The 21,053-nt window shown below is 33.5% G+C and overlaps 1 protein-coding gene and 1 non-coding gene across 2 annotated transcripts in view; both read right to left on the bottom strand.

Moving 5' to 3' along the window:
* CNKSR2 (connector enhancer of kinase suppressor of Ras 2) overlaps nt 1-21,053 on the bottom strand; it is a 338,457-nt gene that overhangs the window by 93,891 nt on the left and 223,513 nt on the right. The window contains exon 12 of the mRNA XM_044669208.1: nt 15,386-15,597. Within this exon, the coding sequence (XP_044525143.1) occupies nt 15,386-15,597 (212 nt within the window). The remainder of the gene's footprint in view (nt 1-15,385; nt 15,598-21,053) is intronic.
* Nucleotides 14,841-14,948, bottom strand: LOC123243370. The gene has a single exon (XR_006505913.1). It is a non-coding gene; the product is annotated as a U6 spliceosomal RNA (small nuclear RNA).

The raw sequence follows: 21,053 nt of genomic DNA, 5'->3' as shown, positions 1-21,053 counted from the left end.
CTAAATCATGATGGATAGATAACTGAGGTTTCCTATCTCAGGCACACTGGATTTTGAAAGATCATCATAGGCTGTGGATGAGTCATAGGATTAGAGATTTGAACTGGAAGAGATAGAGATAATCAGGTCCAACCCCTTTATTTTTATGGATGAAAAATCTGAAGCCCATTGGGGTCAAGCAATTTGACAAAGGATCATAGAGCTTAGTGTCTGTGGTGGGATCTGAACCTTGGTCTTCTTGACTTCAGGTCCAGTGTTCCTATAGCACTGGGTTTGATAATAAGAAATTGAGTCACTATACTAAGACTTGAAATTTCTCCATTTGGAAAAGAGAAGGCGAAGGGTTTTCCCATTAATTTCTTTTAGGCATATGGAAAGATTTTCAGAAGGAAGATGGTGTAAAGCTATACCATTTCTCCTGAGGATAGATGAAGAAGCACTGGACTTAGAATGTCATAGGATGGAGCTAAATTAGCTAGAATATTCTAGCTGTTTTGAGCAATCCTCATACATTGAAGCTAGACTTATATGTGTTATATATTGAATTCGTAGTTTGATTTATAATTTTCAATAATAGTAGATAGATTGATGATAATGATAGGCTGATAAATAGATTTTTAATAAACTTTAGATAGAATAGATAGAATGCTAAATCTTGGAATGAGTTATTCATGACAATCATACAATCTTCATCACTTTGAGACAATATGATATCATTGTTCTTAGAGGAGTTTGATAGCACTTTTGTATAACACTATCTCTTATATAATGCGCAATTCATTCATGTATTGGACTCCATTTCCAGGCAGTTTAATTACTGAAGTAGTAAGAAGTTCTCACTGTAAGACAATTTCACTTTGAAGGTAGATATCTAGTATGGACCTCAAGGACATTATAGTGAAACTCTAATGTGATATTTTAACACATGTTCCTGACAAAACAATTGGAAAGAAAATCATGATAAATACCAGAGTTTTAGGAAAATTGTCCGCATTTTTTCAAATCAGAGAATTGCAGTAAAATACTTTGGCTAGCTAAAGGACTTGAGAAAATTATGCCATAGGTATCTTAGTGGTTACAGATAAATGATACCAATGAATAGGCTTTGGAACTATACCATAAAATGTTAGAGTTGTTTTGAATGAATCTGCCACAGCAACGTTGCCAAACTCCTGATGATGCTGGAACCAAATTAAGATATAATAGGGAAATGTTTAACAAAATGGAAATTGGTGGTTCTCTAAGTCGAAATGTGGCCCTAAAGGATCTGTTTCTTTTAATTTAACACCACCAAAAAGAACACAAGTGCTTATAATTGATATATTTTGCAAAGTCCCATTTAAGTGTTAGGAATGGTTTGTTAATCTAAACTAATATTTAAAAGTTTTAGACATAAAACAAATGAGTTTTAAAAAAGAAGCAATGATTTCATTTTCCTCTTTCAAGGTGTGTGAATAGCTTTACACATAAAATCACTTCTGGTATAGTGGATTTGGAGTCAGAGGACTGGATATGAAATCCTAGTTCTGCCACCTGTGTGACCTTTGACAAATCACTTCATCTCTCAGGGGCTCAGTTTCCTCATCTATAAAATGAAGGGGGCTGAAGAAGATGATCTCTAAGCTACCTTGCAGTTACAAACCTAAGAACTTTTATTTCTGTGAAATAGGCATGGGGCATACATGACTCATTTTACAGAAGGGGTTGATAAATGATTTGCTTCAGATCACAACATTAGTTTTTTTCTATCATAAAGTCAGTCAAGGGCAGTGTGATTAGACAAGAACCTAAAAAGATTTTCAGCCACTTTTGTCCTCCTGCTCACAGATTCAGGCTAGCAAATGCATGTAGATTATATTTCACAATATAATACAACAATGACATTTCAAAATAGCATTACATTGATGATCATGTCTATAATATGCCAGTGGAACCACTTGGCAAATGGACAATTCAGCCAAAAACATAATATTTGGTTTGGTTTTCATTTGAGATTCTTTGATAAGAAATCATTAGTTCAATTTAATTTTGAAGATTTGACTGAAAATTTCAGAGCCACGAAGACAAAAAGATGGACATCCACATTCATTTCAGTGCATTATATTTGAACGATGTTATATATGAGAGGTGGTGTGATACAGTGGATTTGGAGTGAGGAAGAACTAGATTGAAGTTCTAACTCTGACATATCAACTGTGTGACCATACTAGCAAGTCCCTTAATGTCTCAGTGCTCCAATTTCAGACTGGTGCTATTTTATGTTGGTAGTGGGAGTTTCCATAGTAAGAATTCCCAACATAAATGAAATCAGAGTTTTGGACTTAAAAAAGTTATCTTTCTCTTAATATACACACAGATACTTTGATTTATGTCAATTGTATATATCTATGTATATTTATATATATATATTTTCTCTTACTATCTATATATGTTAATTATACCCTTATCTATAACAATGGACTTTATCTATCTTTTTGTTTTTCTCTTAATCTCTTTCTCTATCTGTCAATTATATTTATGTTGATATCACATCTACATGTATTCAGTCTCTTAATTTCAACATGTAAATAGATATACAGATTTTTATATCTATTCTAATTTTATCTATATATCTCTTATACTTACATCTACATCTGCATGTCATCTGTTTTCTATCATCTGTTCATATTTCATTTCACTTATTTGGCTAGAAGGATCCTATTTTCCAAGATTCACATTACTTCAGGAAATCTTTTAAAGCTGATATGAATTAGAGTGGCTCTCTCTGCAACCAACTATAATTTATATCCCTTGTATGCCCACAACTGGTTGAAGGGAGCCTCACAATTAGAACTGGCTTTGTAACAGGAGGCACAGGATGGCTGATAGGACTCTTATTCTATGGAAGGCAGACACTTTTGGTATTCATGGTAAGAAGAAGTGGAAGGTCATTAAAAAAAGTTTTTTTAAACCCTTCACTTCTGTATTGGCTCCTAGGTTGAAAGAGTGGTAAGGGTGGGCAATGGGGGTCAAGTGACTTGCTCAGGGTCACACAGCTGGGAAGTGTCTGAGGCCAGATTTGAACCGGAAGGTCATTTTTAATTCCAGATCTTGTCAGAATATTGGATAATATAATCAGCATGGAGTATTGCTACCTGGACATTAAAGCAGAAAAAAGAGCATTTCACAAGAAATCAAGAAAATGAGATGACTGTAATTGAAATATTACTTTTGGAAGACATGTAGGTCTTTTTTATAAAGCCACAGAAACATCAGTGTTGGAAAGTCATTATCAAATATAAACATATCATTTGTGCAACTACAAAAGATGCTGATGGTTTCAGGGCTAGCTTATTTCATATTTTATTATGACAAATTTTTGCATTACAAGCTTAACAGCATTCAAACAAAGCAATAAGAAAACCTCTAGTAAAAATGATGAGTCTTGGCAGATTGGAATACAGTCAATGGTTTGAAGTCTTTCCAACTTGAAAATGCAGATTATGTTGATTGCAATTTGGCATCTCACCTATGTTTGGTGCAATGGGAACCTCAAGTAGAATTTTTTAAAATGCATGGAAAAGTGAAATAGCTTATTATTTCTAGGATTCCAGGTATTAAGTTTATCTCAAATTATAATATTACTAATTTACTTTTAACAAACCTGCCTAAAATGAAATAAAATATTAGTTTTTATAATTAGTTCACATTTGTATTCTTCATTTCTTTGTAATTCTGTCATCCATACATGTTGGATCAAATTTCCTAGGACTCCTCTTGTTAGGCACTTATTTTCTCACAGCTCTCCTCCCTTGACTAGATGGCACAGTACTAATATACATCAAGAAAACCCTGGCATAGGAACAAAAAAATAAGAAAATAACCATTTCCTAAAGCTGCATCTTAATGTGTCCTACTTAATGGACAAGCACGTTTTGGTAAAGCTCTGCAATGTGGTCAGCTGTTTTTCCCCCCAATCCTGTGGCTAGCATAGGGAATAAAATATTCCTAGACTGAGAAAAAATATGGGAAGACGCATAAGTATTTATTAAAAAACCCCAAAGATAAATATAATTGTTATTTTCTTCTTATAAGATGTTTGGCTAGGTTGCCTATTTGGAAAACATTTCTATTGCTGACCAAAGAAAGAAAAAAAGGTAGATGTAAGGAACTGATTTGTTTTTGTAACCTTGTTTTTATATATTGCAGCTCTGCAGTAGAAGGAAATTAAATTAGTCTGCCATCATTTGCTCTTCCAAAAGCCATGATGATTGTTTTGCAGTAGCTTGTATACTGCCTGATAGCGGAAAATTGTTTTTATTCTTTATTCTAGTATTTTCCCACCCATTGATTTGATCCTTTCAGACTTTAATTTCTACTCATTCTTTGTTTCACTTTAGGATAGTGAGAACAATATTTGTCCTTTCCCAATTCTTCTAAGATTCCCTTTCATTTCTTGAAAAGAATGGTGAGGGGGTTTACTAATTACTCAAATACCCTGGAGTATTATGTTATCAGTCTAGAGTGTTTAGTGGAAAGAGCACTAGATTTGAGAATTAGAAGATCTGCATTCCAATCTTATTTTAGTCACTAATCAACTATATGACCCTGGACAAGTCACTTAGCCACTCTCTTAACTTCCATTTTTTCGAACTTTATTATAAAGGGGCTGGTTTAGATGATCTTCAAGTTTGCTTTCAGCTAACACTTAATGAAACTACATGATGTTTTACTGATCTGATGAGATTTAATTTGTTCCAGGCACACTATTCCTTATTTTATTTTGGCTTTTTATCACAACTGAAATTGCTCTAATCTATTCTTTGCTTTTTATATTTTTAGCAAAGGCTAAATAAAGACATAAAGAAAAGTATTTACCATCTCTCCTGGATGTACTCTACTTTTGAATGGGTACTCTAGCTATTTAGAACAAAGGAGACATTTCTTTTTCCATAGTAAAAATGGAATGAATGATGATGAGATTTCTAAACCAGAGCACAAAATTCTAATTAAATTACAATATATCTAAAATATAATAGTAATAAGATAGTAAGTATCCTTTCAACTAATCCTAACCCAACTTATGCTAGTTTATTTAACTTTTTTATAGGAATGCATATTGTAAGCCTCAATTAGCAATGTATTAAAAATATCTCACTTAATTCTTTCTAAACACATATTATATGTTATATACACATACATATGTACATGTAGAATACAAACACATATGATCAATACTATATATGTATATGTACATTTATGTGTGTAAGAATGTTTATGTTGATCAATCTATACACAAATATTTGTGTATTACATATCTCTGCCCTCCTTTCCTTGTGGAAATTATATTATTTGCTTTTTCATTCATGGCTAACATCCTGACATGAAGAGCGGATCCTTTTTCTGAAAAAAAAGTCAAACATTAGAAATGCAAAAATGTTTTAGTTTAGATTATGTTAATAATTTAGACTATATTTAGTTTAAACTATTTATTATTTAAGTTATATTTAGTTTAGATTATATTTATTATTTAGACTATAATTAATTGAGTAAAGTTTTGATGGATAGGATACCTTCCTGTCCCCCCCATGAACCCCTTTTCAAAAAGGCTTATATTTGAACTATTTATTTAGTTACTACAGAGAAGCAGGCTAATGCAAAAGACATCTCTTCAAATTTAAAACTAGGCAAATTAAAATCACAAAGGGTTATATTTTCCCCAAGTGAACATCTATTATGTAATGAAATATAAAGGCAGGTTCTTCCCATTATATTTCTCTAGTTAGAGGAGGCAACATGGTATGTTGGGTTTGGGTTCAAATTCCAATTGTATCATTTGCTACCTGTGTAACCTTACACAAGTCATTCAACTTTCATGGGCTCAAGTTTCCTCATCTGCGATGCTATGCCAGGTAACAAATGTGGGGAATAAGCATTTATATAGCACCTACTATATGCGAGCATTTTGCTGAGTATTCCCCCTTTTTTATACAAATAATATTTCAGTTGATCATTACAACAACCATGGGAGGTAGGTGCTACTTTCGTTAAAATTTTATAGATCCAGAAACTGAGCAAACAGTGATGAAGGTCACACAAGTAATAAGTGCTTGAAGTCTGATTCGAACTCAGATTTCCCTGACTCCAGACCCACTGCTCTATCCAATGGACCACTAGCTGCCTCTTTTAAAGGGGGAAATGTTGGAAGTCTTTTGTTAACATTTCTGATTTTTTTCAGTCATATCTGACTCTTTGTGACTTTATTTGGGATATTCTTGGCAAAGAAGCTGAATGGTTTGCTATTATTTCTCCAGTTTATTTTATAGATGAGGCAAATAGGGTTAAGTGACTTCCATTCAGAGTCACACAACTATTAGGTGTCTGAGGTCATATTTGAAATCAGGAAGATATCTTCCTGACTCTAGGTTTGAAAAAAATCTGTGCCACCTACTTTTCTCCTTTTTTTAACTCTTCATTTTCATAAGAAATACAATTCTTTATGTCTCCAGAACAATGGGGGTCTATGAATAGTATGTGTGCTTAAAAATCTTTTTTTGATAACTGTTTCAATATAATTGGTTTTCTTTGTAATTCTATGCATTTTATTTGATGTATTTATGCATTATTTTTGAGAAGAGATTCCATAGGATTCCCCAGATTGCCAAGGGGTCATGGCACAAAACAGGTTAAGAATTGCCTACAACTACATTTTTTTAAAGAAGCCTTTCTTTAGCTCAGTATTTCAGAGGAAACCCTGGGACTGTTGTTATATCAAGTCATTTGAAAAATTCTCTTTTTTTCACCCACTAAGCACTGACATCTTGATCTTTATTTAGCCAATAAAATATGCAGTGTGACTTGTTATAACAAATAGGAAGCCTATCTTCTGAGGATTGAATAATGTCTTGCATACAGGTATGTTGCTGTTTTTTCAAATATACATAGATGTTATTGTGATGAATAAAATATAAATGTATTTAAAAAGCTTTATTCAATTTGTTGTTCTTTTTGGTCATCCTACATCTTTTTAATCAGTAGCTATTATAGCAACGAACATATCAGGGCCTGAAATAGGAAAGAATTTTTATCTCAAAAAGGTTCAGGAATCATTACTCCTTAACATAATTTAGGAAACAAAAGGGAGTTGAACCCCAGTAATTTGGGGAAGGAGAGTGGGGATTTGGATCTATAATATACCACTAACAGCTTAGAACTCTAACCATAGACTGTTTGCAAGTGATGTTTAAATCAATATTGATATTGGGATTTTCTCTTCTTGTCTATTTGTTGGAGTAGAATTTATGGTCCTCACCCACCGTCCCCATTTTTGTAAGCCCTTACCTTCCATCTTAGACTAAATACTGTGATTTGGTTCTAAGGCAGAAGAATGGTAAGGGCTAAGAAATGAGAATTAAGTGACTTGCCCATGGTTACAGAGCTAGAAAGTATCTGAGGCCATATTTGGTCCTAGGACCTCCCATCCTTAGGCCTGGTGGTCCTTACCTTTTAAGCTAATTAATATAGCTGAATAACTGAATTTTTAAAATAGTTGTATTGACTTTTCAGTCCTATTATTTTATTTTCCATCACATCCTATGTAAAGGTACCCTTCACTTAAATAAAACATCTTTTCTCGAGTTGATTTCCTTAATTTTGGTGACATCTTTTCTCCTTTGAATTTGGTTATCTTGTGAAATGTTTCCCCTCTGGAATTTCCATTTACTTTTGGGAAGTCCTCACTTTCTTTCTAATTTTTATTTTATAACAAAAAAAAAAAGAAGTGAGCATAGAAGTGTTAGTAAATTGTTTAGAGGTGACTGATACTAAATTGGCAAAGCTTGGCAATAAAGCGGTAACTTCCTCCTTGGAGACACTAAAAGTTTGATAAGAGGGTTCAATATTATTTACTTCTCCTTGAACCTCTTCCTTTTACTTTCTGTAGTCATTAATTGTTCAAATGCTATGGCCCAGCCTTCGGCCTTTGTGGCATTGCTGAGGGGAAATATGAGGCAGATATAATGTTAGTTTCACAGAAAGCATTCTGCCTGAGGGAAATAATGTGAAGAAAAGCCTGAATATTTCTCCCTCCAAAAATGAAGGACTATTTGAGAAGAAAATGAAAATTCTTCCCTTTTGGCAAAAGTTAGTAGATACATGCTCCTTGGAGATTCTTTTACTTTCTGCATTAAGAAATGACCTCAGTGCAGTCTACAAACTCACTGTGGGTCATGAAATTGCTTTTCTAACCACTACCTGCATGGTTTGAGTCCACCATTATGGTCATATCCTGAGACTATTTTAAAAAGCTGATCAAATAGCCCCTATTACAGAAGTCACTATATAAAAACTCAGAGTTATTACAGTGATTACAGAATAATGGCTTCACCTGATATGGATGGAGCACTTTACAGTGGTGCAGCACTTTACATGCAATATCTCATTGGATCCTTGTCATAAATCTGCGAGCTATGCAGAAAAGATATTAGGTATTCAGTTTTACAGTCGAGGAAACTGAGGCTGAGAGCTCAGATGCCTAGGGCCATATTTTTGCATTTCAAATGAATGCATTTCAAATTCTAGGTCTGCATCAACAAGTGCATCAGCAAGTGCTCCTTATACCTGCAGGTTTTATGGGTTTGGCTTCTAGTTTTCCTCTTTCTTTTTTCTACAAAGGGGAAGAATACTTTCATTGCTGAGGGTTTCAACCTTGCCCCTATTTTCTGTCAGTGAAGATTACATAGTTTCACAGTCAGAGAGGACAGGATGTGCTATGCTTTTGAGATCAGGAATAAAATAGGATTTGACTAGGTCTACTTGACACAGTGACAAGTTTGGAATATGTTACTGGGTTACTTTAGTTTCACCACTCTCAAAGACACAATAAAGTGATAAATGAAATAGGAAAGACACGCTAGTGTTAAGAACTGGCATAAAGTATCCTATGTCTCAGCTTGGATGAAACCTATCATACAGTAACTTTATAGCTGGAAGGGAACTTAATGGACATTGAGTCCAACATTCTCATTTTAAAGATGAGGAAACTGAGGCAGAGAGAAGTTAAGAGAATTCCCCAGGGTCACACAGCTCACAAGTGTCTGAATAAAGATTCGAATTCTGATTTTGCTGACTAACTTTAGTACCCTTCTTACTATGTGATGCTTCTTTTTTAGGATCTGCAATAATCCAACCCAAGTCCTGGAAAAATACTTTTAAAGCCCCCAGTAATTGATATATATATGAAGGGGAAATGGCATTTGGTATTCTGTTATGAAAACTAATAAGATGAAATATATGTTTAGGGTTAAATTTCATAGAAATAAATGCATTTCTTGAGATATAATACCATGCAACTAACAGTAATAGCTTGAAAAGCAAGAAGGAGTTTATTTGTAAACACTTCTCTGGTTTTGGGGAAGTCTGGGATTCCTCAACAGATCAAGGAAGAGTTTTGATTCTTAGCTTATTACAAAAACAAGCTTTCTTTCTATTAACAATGTCTACTTCCTTCCCAAAGGCAATTGAACAACTGTAACAATCTTTTCAAGGATTTCCAAGGTAGTGTGAGTTAACCAGGATAGGAATTAAGCAGGATAGTTTTTCATTTTCTCATTACTTTTTGAGGAGCAGATGGAAGAAAGAACTGCTTACAAATGGGAGAGGGAGGAAAGGCATACATAGCGAATGGATACATCCATTGATTTATTGATAGTTTAAAGGTCTCATCAATTTCGAAAGCAGCAGCTTTGGAGCCATTAGTTCCACTCTGAGATGAGGTATAGCTGATTTAAAAGTATACTTTTTGCCCTACCTTTTTAACCTTATGCTTTTTTTGTGAGAGTGTACTGACGCAACATTGGAAATTTGCTTATTGATATTTTTCTGAGTACCTGTTCTGAATCCCACATCCATCATTGTTGTTACTTAATTGTCAAAATCTATTTAAATTCAAATTCATAAAGTAGGTAACTTGGTATAATATAATGGAACAAGGGGTTGACATAAAGTTAGAAGACCTGAATTTGAACAGAGGCTCTATTAACTAACTACGTGGTCTTTAGCAAGTCATCTGATTACTTTGGGCCTCAGTGGTCAGATAGACAAGCTCTTAAAACAGTAGTTAGAGCAATGACAAAAAAATGATTCTGGCCCTATACAGAAATAGGAAAGAATTAAAATTCTCTACTTTTGGTAAAAGCATATTAACTTTTTTGGAGAAAAAAATTTGCAATTTAACTCAAGTGTCAAGGACCGAGAATTTCCAGATGTAAAATCTTTTATGAACTTCTTCAGCATGGAGTGCTGGCATTGCTGTTTGTTAAAGTCCACTAATGTCACTAGGACCTACTAAAAACATCAGGTTTAGGCAGAGGAGAAAGAAAAACAAAAAAATATTAAAGGGAAAAGAAATGAAACAGGTTCAAGTGAGAAGAGAGAGTATTGAGGGTGATTGTATGACAGAAAATGGAGACAAAGAGAAAAAAGGTAGGAAAGGAATATATTCCTGGTGGATATGGTGTGTCATTAGCAATTACCTTAGATGTTGCTTTGTGCCAGCTTTGTACCCATGTATCCTTGCTTATGTCTATGCCTACACGTTAGCAAACATTTTAGTAAGGAATTAAATAGGATCATTTTCTATTTTGGTTACTTTTTGAGGAGGAAGTGGGGGAAAGAACACCTCACAGAATTATGCGTTTTGATCCTTCTGCGATTTTGTATCCCATTACATACTGACTGACAACCTATATTCCTTAATAAAGACAATGAAGGTATTTTATCTATCCCTTTAGTGTATTGAGTAGAAGGATGTTGAAAGGGTATTATAGATGAAATAGACTGTAAAGCTCTGTATAAGAACTTAGATCATGGATCCTCTACTTGTTGCTTTGTTTTATTTTTACTTCTTTATAGAGTTGAGAAGAAAACTCATTTGTAGGATGAAAAGAAATATTTTGTGTTGAGGAGATGAACTCTGCATCTAGGTTTAGTATTTCATGGCACAAATTTAAGGAATGTCCTTTCCTAATTGATTGTGACTTCTCCAGGCTGATCATTTGTTCATTCATTCAACTAAAATTTATTAAACATCTATTTTAAATAAGACAAGGCCTTCATCTTTCAGGAGCTTTCAGTCTAGGAAGATAGCATTAGACATACACAGTTATACTCCAAAAGAACAAGTGCATGTAGGCAAATGGGAGAATTGGGGAAATGTTTCATGAAGGAAGTGGTATTTGAATTGGGCCATAAAGGCTGGGTAGGATTTCAATAGCCAGAGAGGCATTTCAGGTACAGAGGACAGCTCTAGCAAAAATCACAAAGGTGGCGAATAAGTAATTCAGTTTAGCTTGATCATAAACTGTGAAAAGGAGTTGTAGATCAGGACCACTGAACCAGATTCTCATCTGTGAATTTCCTGAGAGCAAAGCAATCATTCAAGTCATTGAATCTATCATTACTATACACTTTGTAGTGCATTAAAGAGTGTGCTGGATAGCACCTCTAAAAGCCTAAGTTACTACCGAGGAATTAATGGAAAGGATGGAGCCCATCATTACTGGAAAAGAATATACTATAAAATCACTGTTTTCTTTCTAAATTTCTAACAAATATACCAAACTCAAGTTAAAATGTCTATGATACTCCAAAGGCATATTGTGTAACATTGTTTTTCCTCCCTTAAGGGGAAACAAACATACTTTGTACTTAAATTCAGGTTCATTACAGTCACGTGATGATAAATTGTCAGACATGTACACTCCACATTTGCTGCACTGAATTGCATGGCTATCATCAAGAAATTTATTTTTTTGCTGGGCCATTTCCTGGGGCCTTTTCCTATGGATAACCTGATAGAAAAGCCTCAGATCTCTCATATATTTTTCATATATTAAAAATAAATTCTTCTCATACCTTTCATTAAAAGTCTGAATGGCCTCTGATGTCATCTAAGATATATGACATAGGTAGGAAAAGAGACTCAAATACTAATACCTGAATACAAAGAAATCTGTCATAATTATAGTTCTTTCACTTGCAAAGCTTTAGGTTTATCTGACTTTAGCCTGAAGGTTTTATCTAAAACAGAGTTGGGGCAGAACAAGATGCAGGAGGAGGACTGAAACAATAGCATGATTTTGCTCAGAAAATAGTCATAGGAGAATGGATTTAGAGGTAGAATGTGCCTTAGAAGTGATTAAGTCAATACTCTCATATTTTAGAGAAGAGAAAACTGAGATCCTTAGAGGATCTTAGTGACTTGCCAAGAGTGTTACGACCATCCTGAATTCGCTTAACCCCAGTTTGGACAGTAAGTCACTGTCAACTGGGTAAGAGTCTAGCTGGAGCGTGAGGCCAAAGTGGTGGTTAGTGAAAAAAAAAGATATTAGGTAGTGCTTTGGACTCAGGTGGTTAGCACTGCTTTCCACTGGGTGGTTCCAAATTAATTTCCCAACAAAGAGAGTAGCTCTTGAAAGTAGGGGCAGCTTTGAGAACTACGAGTTAAGCTGGCCAAATAAGTGAAGGAGAAAAGTCAAAAGAATTTTGGTGGTTACTGGCCAAATATTTATAATCATCAGAATTATAATAGCATATACAGACAAGTTGGCTTTATTTGCTAAAGATAGTGATCTTTTCCTAATGAAATTTCTCTTTGTATCTTAGGACTTTGGAACTCTCCTTTCCATGTATCTCATCTTTTTGTCAGTCATTTGTGTATACATCTTCCCTCCTCTTTACTCTCCCATTAGAAAATAAGCTTCTTGAACATAAAATCTGTGTCTTATTTAAAATTTGAATCCAAAGACCACAGCATTATTTTAGTGTGTACTTAATAAATTTTTGTATAATCAAACTGAATTGGGCAAAGATCAGGATGGATAGGAACCTGAAGATAAAGAATGATTGTAGATCTATATGTTTATACTTAATCATAATATAAGGTGTTCCAAAAATCTTAGTGCCTTATTAAGCTTTAATAGCTTTGGGGCATCCTGTATAGACTATTACTCTGGCTAGGATCATTAGGAAAACTTAGGGGTGGGTGAGGAATTTCATATCCAGAGTTGGCCTACAATGAAGAAAAAGAAGAAAAACAGCAACCCTTGTACAAGTGAGACAAAATTTCTATTATACAAAATCAAGAAGAGATAGTCCATTGTAACTAGGCTTGTAACTCTTATGGAAGGCCTAGACATCATCTGGAATGGATAGAGCTCTAGTCTGGAAAGATTCTTAGAAACACAAAGAGGAAAGAGAATAAATGTGATAAATGAATAAAAGTCAGGTTACAATTAGCAAGGGCTTCTTCTGGAGGGAAAATAATTCTTATTGTCAGGATGCAGGCTTATGGGAGACCCTTCCTTAGACAAAATAAATATAACTCCCAGTATAGAGACTTGCTGGAAGATTGAACTTTATGATACTTCCCCTACCAACATCTAACTAAAGTCTTATCTTGCTGGAGGGTGTGAAATGTATGTTTATATGAGGGACAAAAAGATATATATCCAAAAATTTGGAATACCTTAGAGCAGGGGAAAAATGTTACTATTGCTTATTTTTAGATCTGTGGGTAATCAGAAAAAAGTATCTATGGTATCTCGAAAATTTTAAGGCAGATTTAAATTTAAATAGCATAAACTGTACATTTTTGAACTGTATATTTTTAATTTAGAGTTAACATGAGACAGTGTATAAACCTTGCTAACACAGTACAAGGGAGGGGAGGTTTTTTTTGTTTTGTTTTGTTTTAAAGAGTACATGTCAAATCCTGATTCTTCTTACAAGAGTGACATAGCATAGCATCACAGAAATGATTGCATGGTTTCAGAAAAAAATAAAGTTAAATGTCAGCTAGGTGGTTCAGTGGATTGAGAGCCAAGTATAGAGATGGAAAGTCCTAAGTTAAAATCTGGTCTCAGACACTTCTATCTATGTGACCTTGGGCATGTCACTTAATTCCCATTGTCTAGTCCTTCCTGCTTTTCTATCTTGGAACCACACAGTATTGGTTCTAAGATTAAAGGTAAGGGCTTAATAAAAAAATTATTTCAAAGGTCCGACATAGATAGAATTCTTTACTGCCATATTCATAATAAATCTATGAATTCAATTGTACTTTCTCAAAGATTTCAAGAAAATCCTAGGCTCAAAACTATTTTGAATCCATACACATTTCTGTTCATTACTGTTTTGGGTGAATAATCTTGAAACTGGAAATACCAAAACAAAGCTAAACTCAAGAAAATTCCATTAAAGCTTCAGTCTATTTCCCATTATTTTAGCCCCAGAATTGAAAAAAAAATTAATATAACTCCTTTCTTTCCCTTAGGAATAGTTTTCCACAGATCCCTTAGTTTTTTTTAAGTTATTTAGCAGCCTCCCAAAAGATTTAAGATCAAAGAATCTACTATGTCCTTAATAAGTTCTATTATTTCCTTTTCCAGTTCTGAGAATTTTTTTGTGACACATTTTGCTTTAAAAAGAAAAAGTCATATGTGTTTTGTATTGTTTGAATGCTGCTGTTTTCAGGTTTTATCAAGCACCTCAAGAAAGAACTATAATAGCCTTGGGACACAAAGTAGTAATATTCAAAGAAGTGTCTATTATTTTATAAGTGCTGGACAACTGATTTCTTATTTTAATGATTGCACATTTTGTCTAAATGCCTCAATTTCAATAACTTTTAGCAAATCTTGAAACACATAGTAGGCCCTCAACACATGTTGTATGACTGAACTGAAGACAGATTTTAAATCCTCTTTTGATGACATTTCTCCAAAATAAAGCAAAAATTGTAAATAATTAAATTTTCTTTGCATATTTAATGGGATCCTTAAAATTCATATGGTAAGATATTTTAAAAAATTAAATGCTTCATGAATTTGCGTGTCATTCATGTGCAGGAGCCATGCTCATATTTTCTGTATTATTTTTAATTTTAGCATATGTGCTGCTGAAGCAAGCACCAAATGACATAATAAATTGCTCTGGGTTTAGACCTCCTTTCACAAGACAAATAGCATAAGATGCTGAGAAAATCCTAGAGAAAAACGCTATTCTTCCTGTACATATGCAACTACGCATATTTCTACTAATGGATAATGGGTACTTTTGTGAACTATTAATGAAGAGTTAATATAAATAGTGAATGCTAATGAAATAGTGAAATTAATAGTGAAATATTAATTAAATGAACTATTCATTTCAATTATAGATCGTGCTTCTTACCTGGTGGAATAATGTCTGACAAATCAACAAAAGATGAATTAAATATGTATCGAGAAGCTATACCCCTATTAAAAAGTGTCCAAAACCCCAAAGTCTCAGGCTCATTGTGTCTGGGAATAATACCACTCAGAACATCCCTACCAAAACTTTAGAGAGAATAATTTTTAAAAATTACCATAAGTTGGAGTGCTCTCTCTTCTTCCTTGACTGCTTGATCTTCCTTTATCATATTCATAGCAATATAAGACAGCATCTTCTTCAACCACATTAAATCTCTTCCGATATTCCTGATCAAGAAATGAATTTGGAGATTCGGATCCCTTATGTACTGGCTTGCCCACTAGGTGCCTACTGAGATCATCACAGGGAAGATTTCCTTTTTCATCCCTAGGATGGGAAGTAGGGAGAATGAAAAGGAGATTTGGAAAAGAGCATAAAAATAGTGAAAAGAGTGGAGAGAAAGAGAAATAACAATAAACATAATGGCTTTTATTTATATATAGGGATTCATAGTTTTAAAAGTCCTTTCACATACATTCTCTGATACTTAGAACAATCAGGTGAGGAAGGCTGAAGGCAAGTATTACATTCATTTTATAGTAGAGGAGTCTGAAGCTTAGAGGTAGAATAATTGATTCCAGATTTCTCTGTTAGGTGGTAATAGAGATGGAACTAGAACTCAGGTCTTCTGATGCCTTTATTTTTCTCCATATATAGCAAATGGCATTTTTAGGACATAAGAATACACTATGATCAAGAAAGCAGGAAAACAAATTCAGAGTTGGCATAATTCAAAATCTATAACTATAACTTCATAATTCTGCCAGGTCTGACCTAGATTCAGTCCCACTACTATTTCTATTATTTTGTTTAAAGGAAATTTCCAGAAGCCTACTAATAGCCACATTGATGAGTAATGTGATTTTGGAGATTATTAAATAAAACAACCTAAAATTCTTTAGTATTAGATATGTTTTTATTTTTCTTTTTAAAAACAGTAGAAAGTGAGAGAAGGGCTATAGAACTGGAGATGGGAAAATGTTCCAGTTCTCAAAAGGGGAGGAACATGTTTATTTCACATTTTTGTTGTTTGATTTAGGTGGGTTTGATTTCTGGCAGAGTTGTAAAGTATATTTTCAAAGTGATGGTTTGGGAATTGTTTTAGAAGGGAAATGTTCATCACATTGAGTCAAACAACCTCATTATCTTTTTAAAAATAGGGTATTAGAAAGCATATTAGAGGAATGAATGACAGATTTCAGGAAGCAATCTGACCAAGAATCTCATGTTTCCTTGTAGACAAGATGGAAAGATATAGACTGGATAATAATTTTTTTGATAGATTTGAAACTAAATGAATTAAAAAGATTGCTTTGATGTTGGCTTAGAGAAAAGATACCAGAGGAGAGGAATAGAGTTTTTGTTTTAGTCCTGTTCTATTCTACACTTTTATCATTTTCTTTGGGGAAGACAGAAGTGACATGTTTATAAAACTGGTAGATGGCACAAAGCTGGGAGGGATAACTAATGTGAAGAATGACAAAATCAAGATGCTCAAATATCTAAATAGACTGGAAAGATGAGTGAAAGATAATAAAATGAAATTTTATACAGATAAATGCAGTCTTAATGGGTTCCAAAAATCAAGAGCACAGCACAGGATAGCTATAGATGGACAATAACTAATATAAAAATGACCTGAGGGTTTTAGTTGATTATGAGTAGAATATAAGGCAGTGGTGTAATGTGGTAGCCCAAAATTTGATGCTATTTTAGGAAACATAAAAAAAGCATAGCATCCAGAATGAAATGGGCTGACCATCTTAATTGGCTCAGCCTTGGTTAGGCCACATTTGGAGACTGTATTCAATTCTGGGTGCCGCATTTTAGGGAGAACATTGGCAAGATGAAATACATCCCAAAAAGGGCGAGAAAGATGATGAAGGGATGTGAAACTATGCATTTAATTAAATCAACTAGGAGTATTAGCCTGAAGGATAGAAAACTGGTGGATAGTAGTAGTCAGGTGATGTGATAGTTCTAGTATCTATGGAAGACTACATGGAAGATGGATAATATTTATGTTACTTAGTTCCAGTGGTTAGAAAAAGAGACAATAATGGAAAATGACTGAGAAATATGCTTATAGGAACATAAGAAAATATCTTTGTTCATTGTCAAACATCAGTTATATTTTTATTCGTGATTCTTTTGTAATGAATCCTAAACACTGACATGAATGAATGACATGTGAATGAGCTGGTGACATCTTGAATTAAAAAAAAGTTTTAGAAATAAAAACATGAATCTAAATATATTTTAATGGTAAAAAATCAGCTATTTAAATTAATTCCTGTTATGTGATATACATAGGAAGTTTGGGGAAGTGCTCAGATCTGAGACCCCTTCAAGATTGCAAAAATCTTCAGATATATAGTTAGGGAGCTCTACTGGCCCAGTCCTGTCCAGATTTGAAAAACGTCTTGGGAACATTCAGGTCCACTAGAACTATGTGACTTTATTTTTAATTAAGGGGAAACTGTTCTTCCTTTTTAGATCTTCCAGAAAAATCAAGCAAAGTTCTTGAATCCTAAAAGTGTCACAAAGCATAGATAATTGTTTTATCTATTCTCCTCACCACAAACCTTAGGCAAATTGATAGGAATCTTTCATATAACTCTCATTCAGAGTACTGATACCTCATCTCACTTTAAATGCTCAAAAGAATTCTCCACATTCATGCATTTGCCTATCCACAGATGACCATACACATTCCAGCACATGGCTTAAGATCTCAGATGTATCAGTACAGGTTTGGGGTTGATGCCAATGAGCAAGGGTTCATGTGAAACTGACCTCAAGATCATGGTGACTTGCAAGCCTTATAAGAGTTGTTTATATGTGTGGCAGCCATGAACACCAATGTGATTGTAGTTTCCATTATTAATAAAAGTCTACTTTCAAGAGCAAGAGAATTGATGGTCCCACCATATTTTACCCTGGTCATACCATATCTAGCATACCATACTGATTTTCATTGTCACTTTTATGAGAATTACAAGGACAATGCAGGTTTGACTCAGAGGAGGATGACTATGATAAGGAAAGAATTTGAAACAAAGTCAGTTGAAGTAAATGAGAATATCTAGCCTAACAGAAAAACAGAGTTAGGAAAGGCATAATATTTCATATATTTGAGAGATTTTCATGTGCAATAAATGGCTAGGTTTGTTCTGCTGGATTCCAGGGGACCTAAGTAATTTTAATCAGTGAAGGATTCAGGGAAGAAGATTTCAATTCAGTATAAGGAAGAATTCTTAACAATTAGGGAAATCCATGTAATGTTTATGAGGAGGTCCCATCATTGAATTCTAAAAGAGATTGAGTATATAACAGCTTTTTATTTTAGGAGTGTGTGTATAGTAGAGGAGAGTAGAATTATTCTTCTTCATTTCAGGTTCAGGCAGCATTAGATGATCTTTTAATTTCCTTCTCACTCTTAGATTCTATAATTTAGGCTTTAAAATCCCTACAAATATAGCTAAATCAAATGAAACTGAAAGGCATGATATGGCTAATTTACAAAATCTTAATCCTGTAGCTACATTATGTGGAATAAATAAAAAAATTACAATCCACTACCTGTCTAATAAGAATGAAGACCATGTACCATGGTTATTTCCATCTTGACATGGTTCATCATAAACTGATTCAAGGAAGGTGGAAAAACTACCAAAAAAAAGTAAAAAAAAAGCAAGAAGCTCAGATTATCAGGGAACCTTAACTGTCAATTAAGTCGTAGGTTCATTATCTGTTTCCTGAATACCTCCCATTTTCCTCTTGTCTAGATGGCCTAGGGAAATCATGATAACAATATCATTTCAGTTACACTCTCTATGGATCTTCACTCTCTTAATGTATTAGTGATAACAATATCCTAACTCTACTTTTTCATCATAATTTATCAATAGAAACAGGAGAAATAATACAACAGTAATGAAATAGTTATCCAAATATGAATTGTGCAGGTTTCATGTTGCATCATGGCAACATCCATACCATTGTCCAAAGTCATGTGTTATGTTATTATACTTACATGAATTTGCTTGCATATATAAAACAAAATAGAATAGACAGTTGCATTTGATGATTCTAGAAATATGCTTTACAATCTAGTTCTTTATGAATGAGCCAATTGTATTTGTAATTTAAGAGAAACTAGAACAACACATGTATATTTCTCATCTTTTCCTAGGATAAATATATAAGAAGTACAACAGTTACATCAGTGATTCCACTTAACTTGGAATATAAATGCATTCTCCAAAGTCATTTTTCATGCAGGGGCTATGATAACTTTAGTTTAAATTTGAATTTAAGAAACTTTATATCTTATCATACATTATAAATGAAGTGAATCTCCATTATGGAGAAAAATCTGTTACTTTGAAGGAATTTGACTAAAGTATGGATCAATAGGACATTCTTTCTCCCTGGCAAATTTTTTATATTTTTTCATGAGATCTACTTTTCATTGTACTCTCACTCTGAATGCTTTTAAAATTCTCATTTACCACAACCATAAAACCTAGTGGTGTTGATTCATGTTTTGGATACTCAAATGAATTAGAAACATCTCCTGTTTAATAATGCTGTTTTTACAGAAAGCTAATTTATTTTAATCCAAGAAGAATGGGCAAAATGGGAAAATACTATCTCTTTAGAAAGGCATTGACTTTTTTTACATATTTATTTTATTTTGTCTTGTTTACTTAAATCCCTTCAAATTATTCATCTGGAAGACAGGACTCTATAAAGAGTTATTCCAATTTTCAGTTAAAACTAATAAGAAAACAAATAAGAAAAGTAAGTTCACTTCATAAGTGGATCACACACTTTCATTGTTCCCTATTATACAATATTCTACAATATCTATTGCCTTTTCATGAAATAAAAATCAAAATAATGTTTCAAATGGGTACAAATGTTTTTGTGTACTTTACTTCAAAGTGAAATGATATACCTAGATACCAAATTTCAAAATGATAGGCTTTTACGTAGGAATGGAACATACTTAGCTTGGGCTGGCAAGTATATATCTATTCATATCTATCTATCTATCTATCTATCTATCTATCTATCTATCTATCTATCTATCTATCTATCTATCTATCTATTTATCTATCTATCTATCTATCTATCTATCTATCTAGAGATATTTGAATGGAGACTAAATAAGAGGAAGAAAACAGCATGCGTAGTTACAAAGCTATTAGATACTGTAGTGAAAATCCATGACAACATTTGTAAGAATAGCAGTAAAGATGACCAAAAATTTAAAAAAGACAGAAATTTAAAACAGGAGTCAGGAAAAATACCTATGACTTCAGATGTTGAATATGGATAATAATTCATGTGAATGCATGATCCTAATGCAAGGAAGGAAGCAAATTTGGTCTCATAGTCATCACCAAGATGTGGTGAGAAAAAACTTATTCCTAGAATGTGACACCAGAAGGCTATAATTTATTCCAAAAGCACAGAATAAATAAAAAATGGAGTTTGCAGAGTAGCATTGTACTTTAGGGAGCTATACTTATGGGAGGAAATGCATGAACCTGAAGGAGGAAAAATGACAGAGAGTGCAATACCCAGAACAAGAAACAGCAGTAATACTGTCATGACACTGCTCTGTACATCTGAAAAAAATTCATGAGGACTTGAGAAGACATAACACAAGTCTCAAATGGAGATAGCATATACAGTAATGATGAGGAATATTGGTGATTTGGACATTTTGAATTTTTCATCAAAAGCAGAATAACAAATATGTCTTCAGCTTG

Source organism: Gracilinanus agilis, chromosome 3, assembly GCF_016433145.1.
Source record: "Gracilinanus agilis isolate LMUSP501 chromosome 3, AgileGrace, whole genome shotgun sequence".
NCBI classification, from domain to species: domain Eukaryota; kingdom Metazoa; phylum Chordata; class Mammalia; order Didelphimorphia; family Didelphidae; genus Gracilinanus; species Gracilinanus agilis.
The sequence above is the reverse complement of the archived record's forward strand: the minus strand, read 5'-3'. Positions and strand labels throughout refer to the sequence as shown.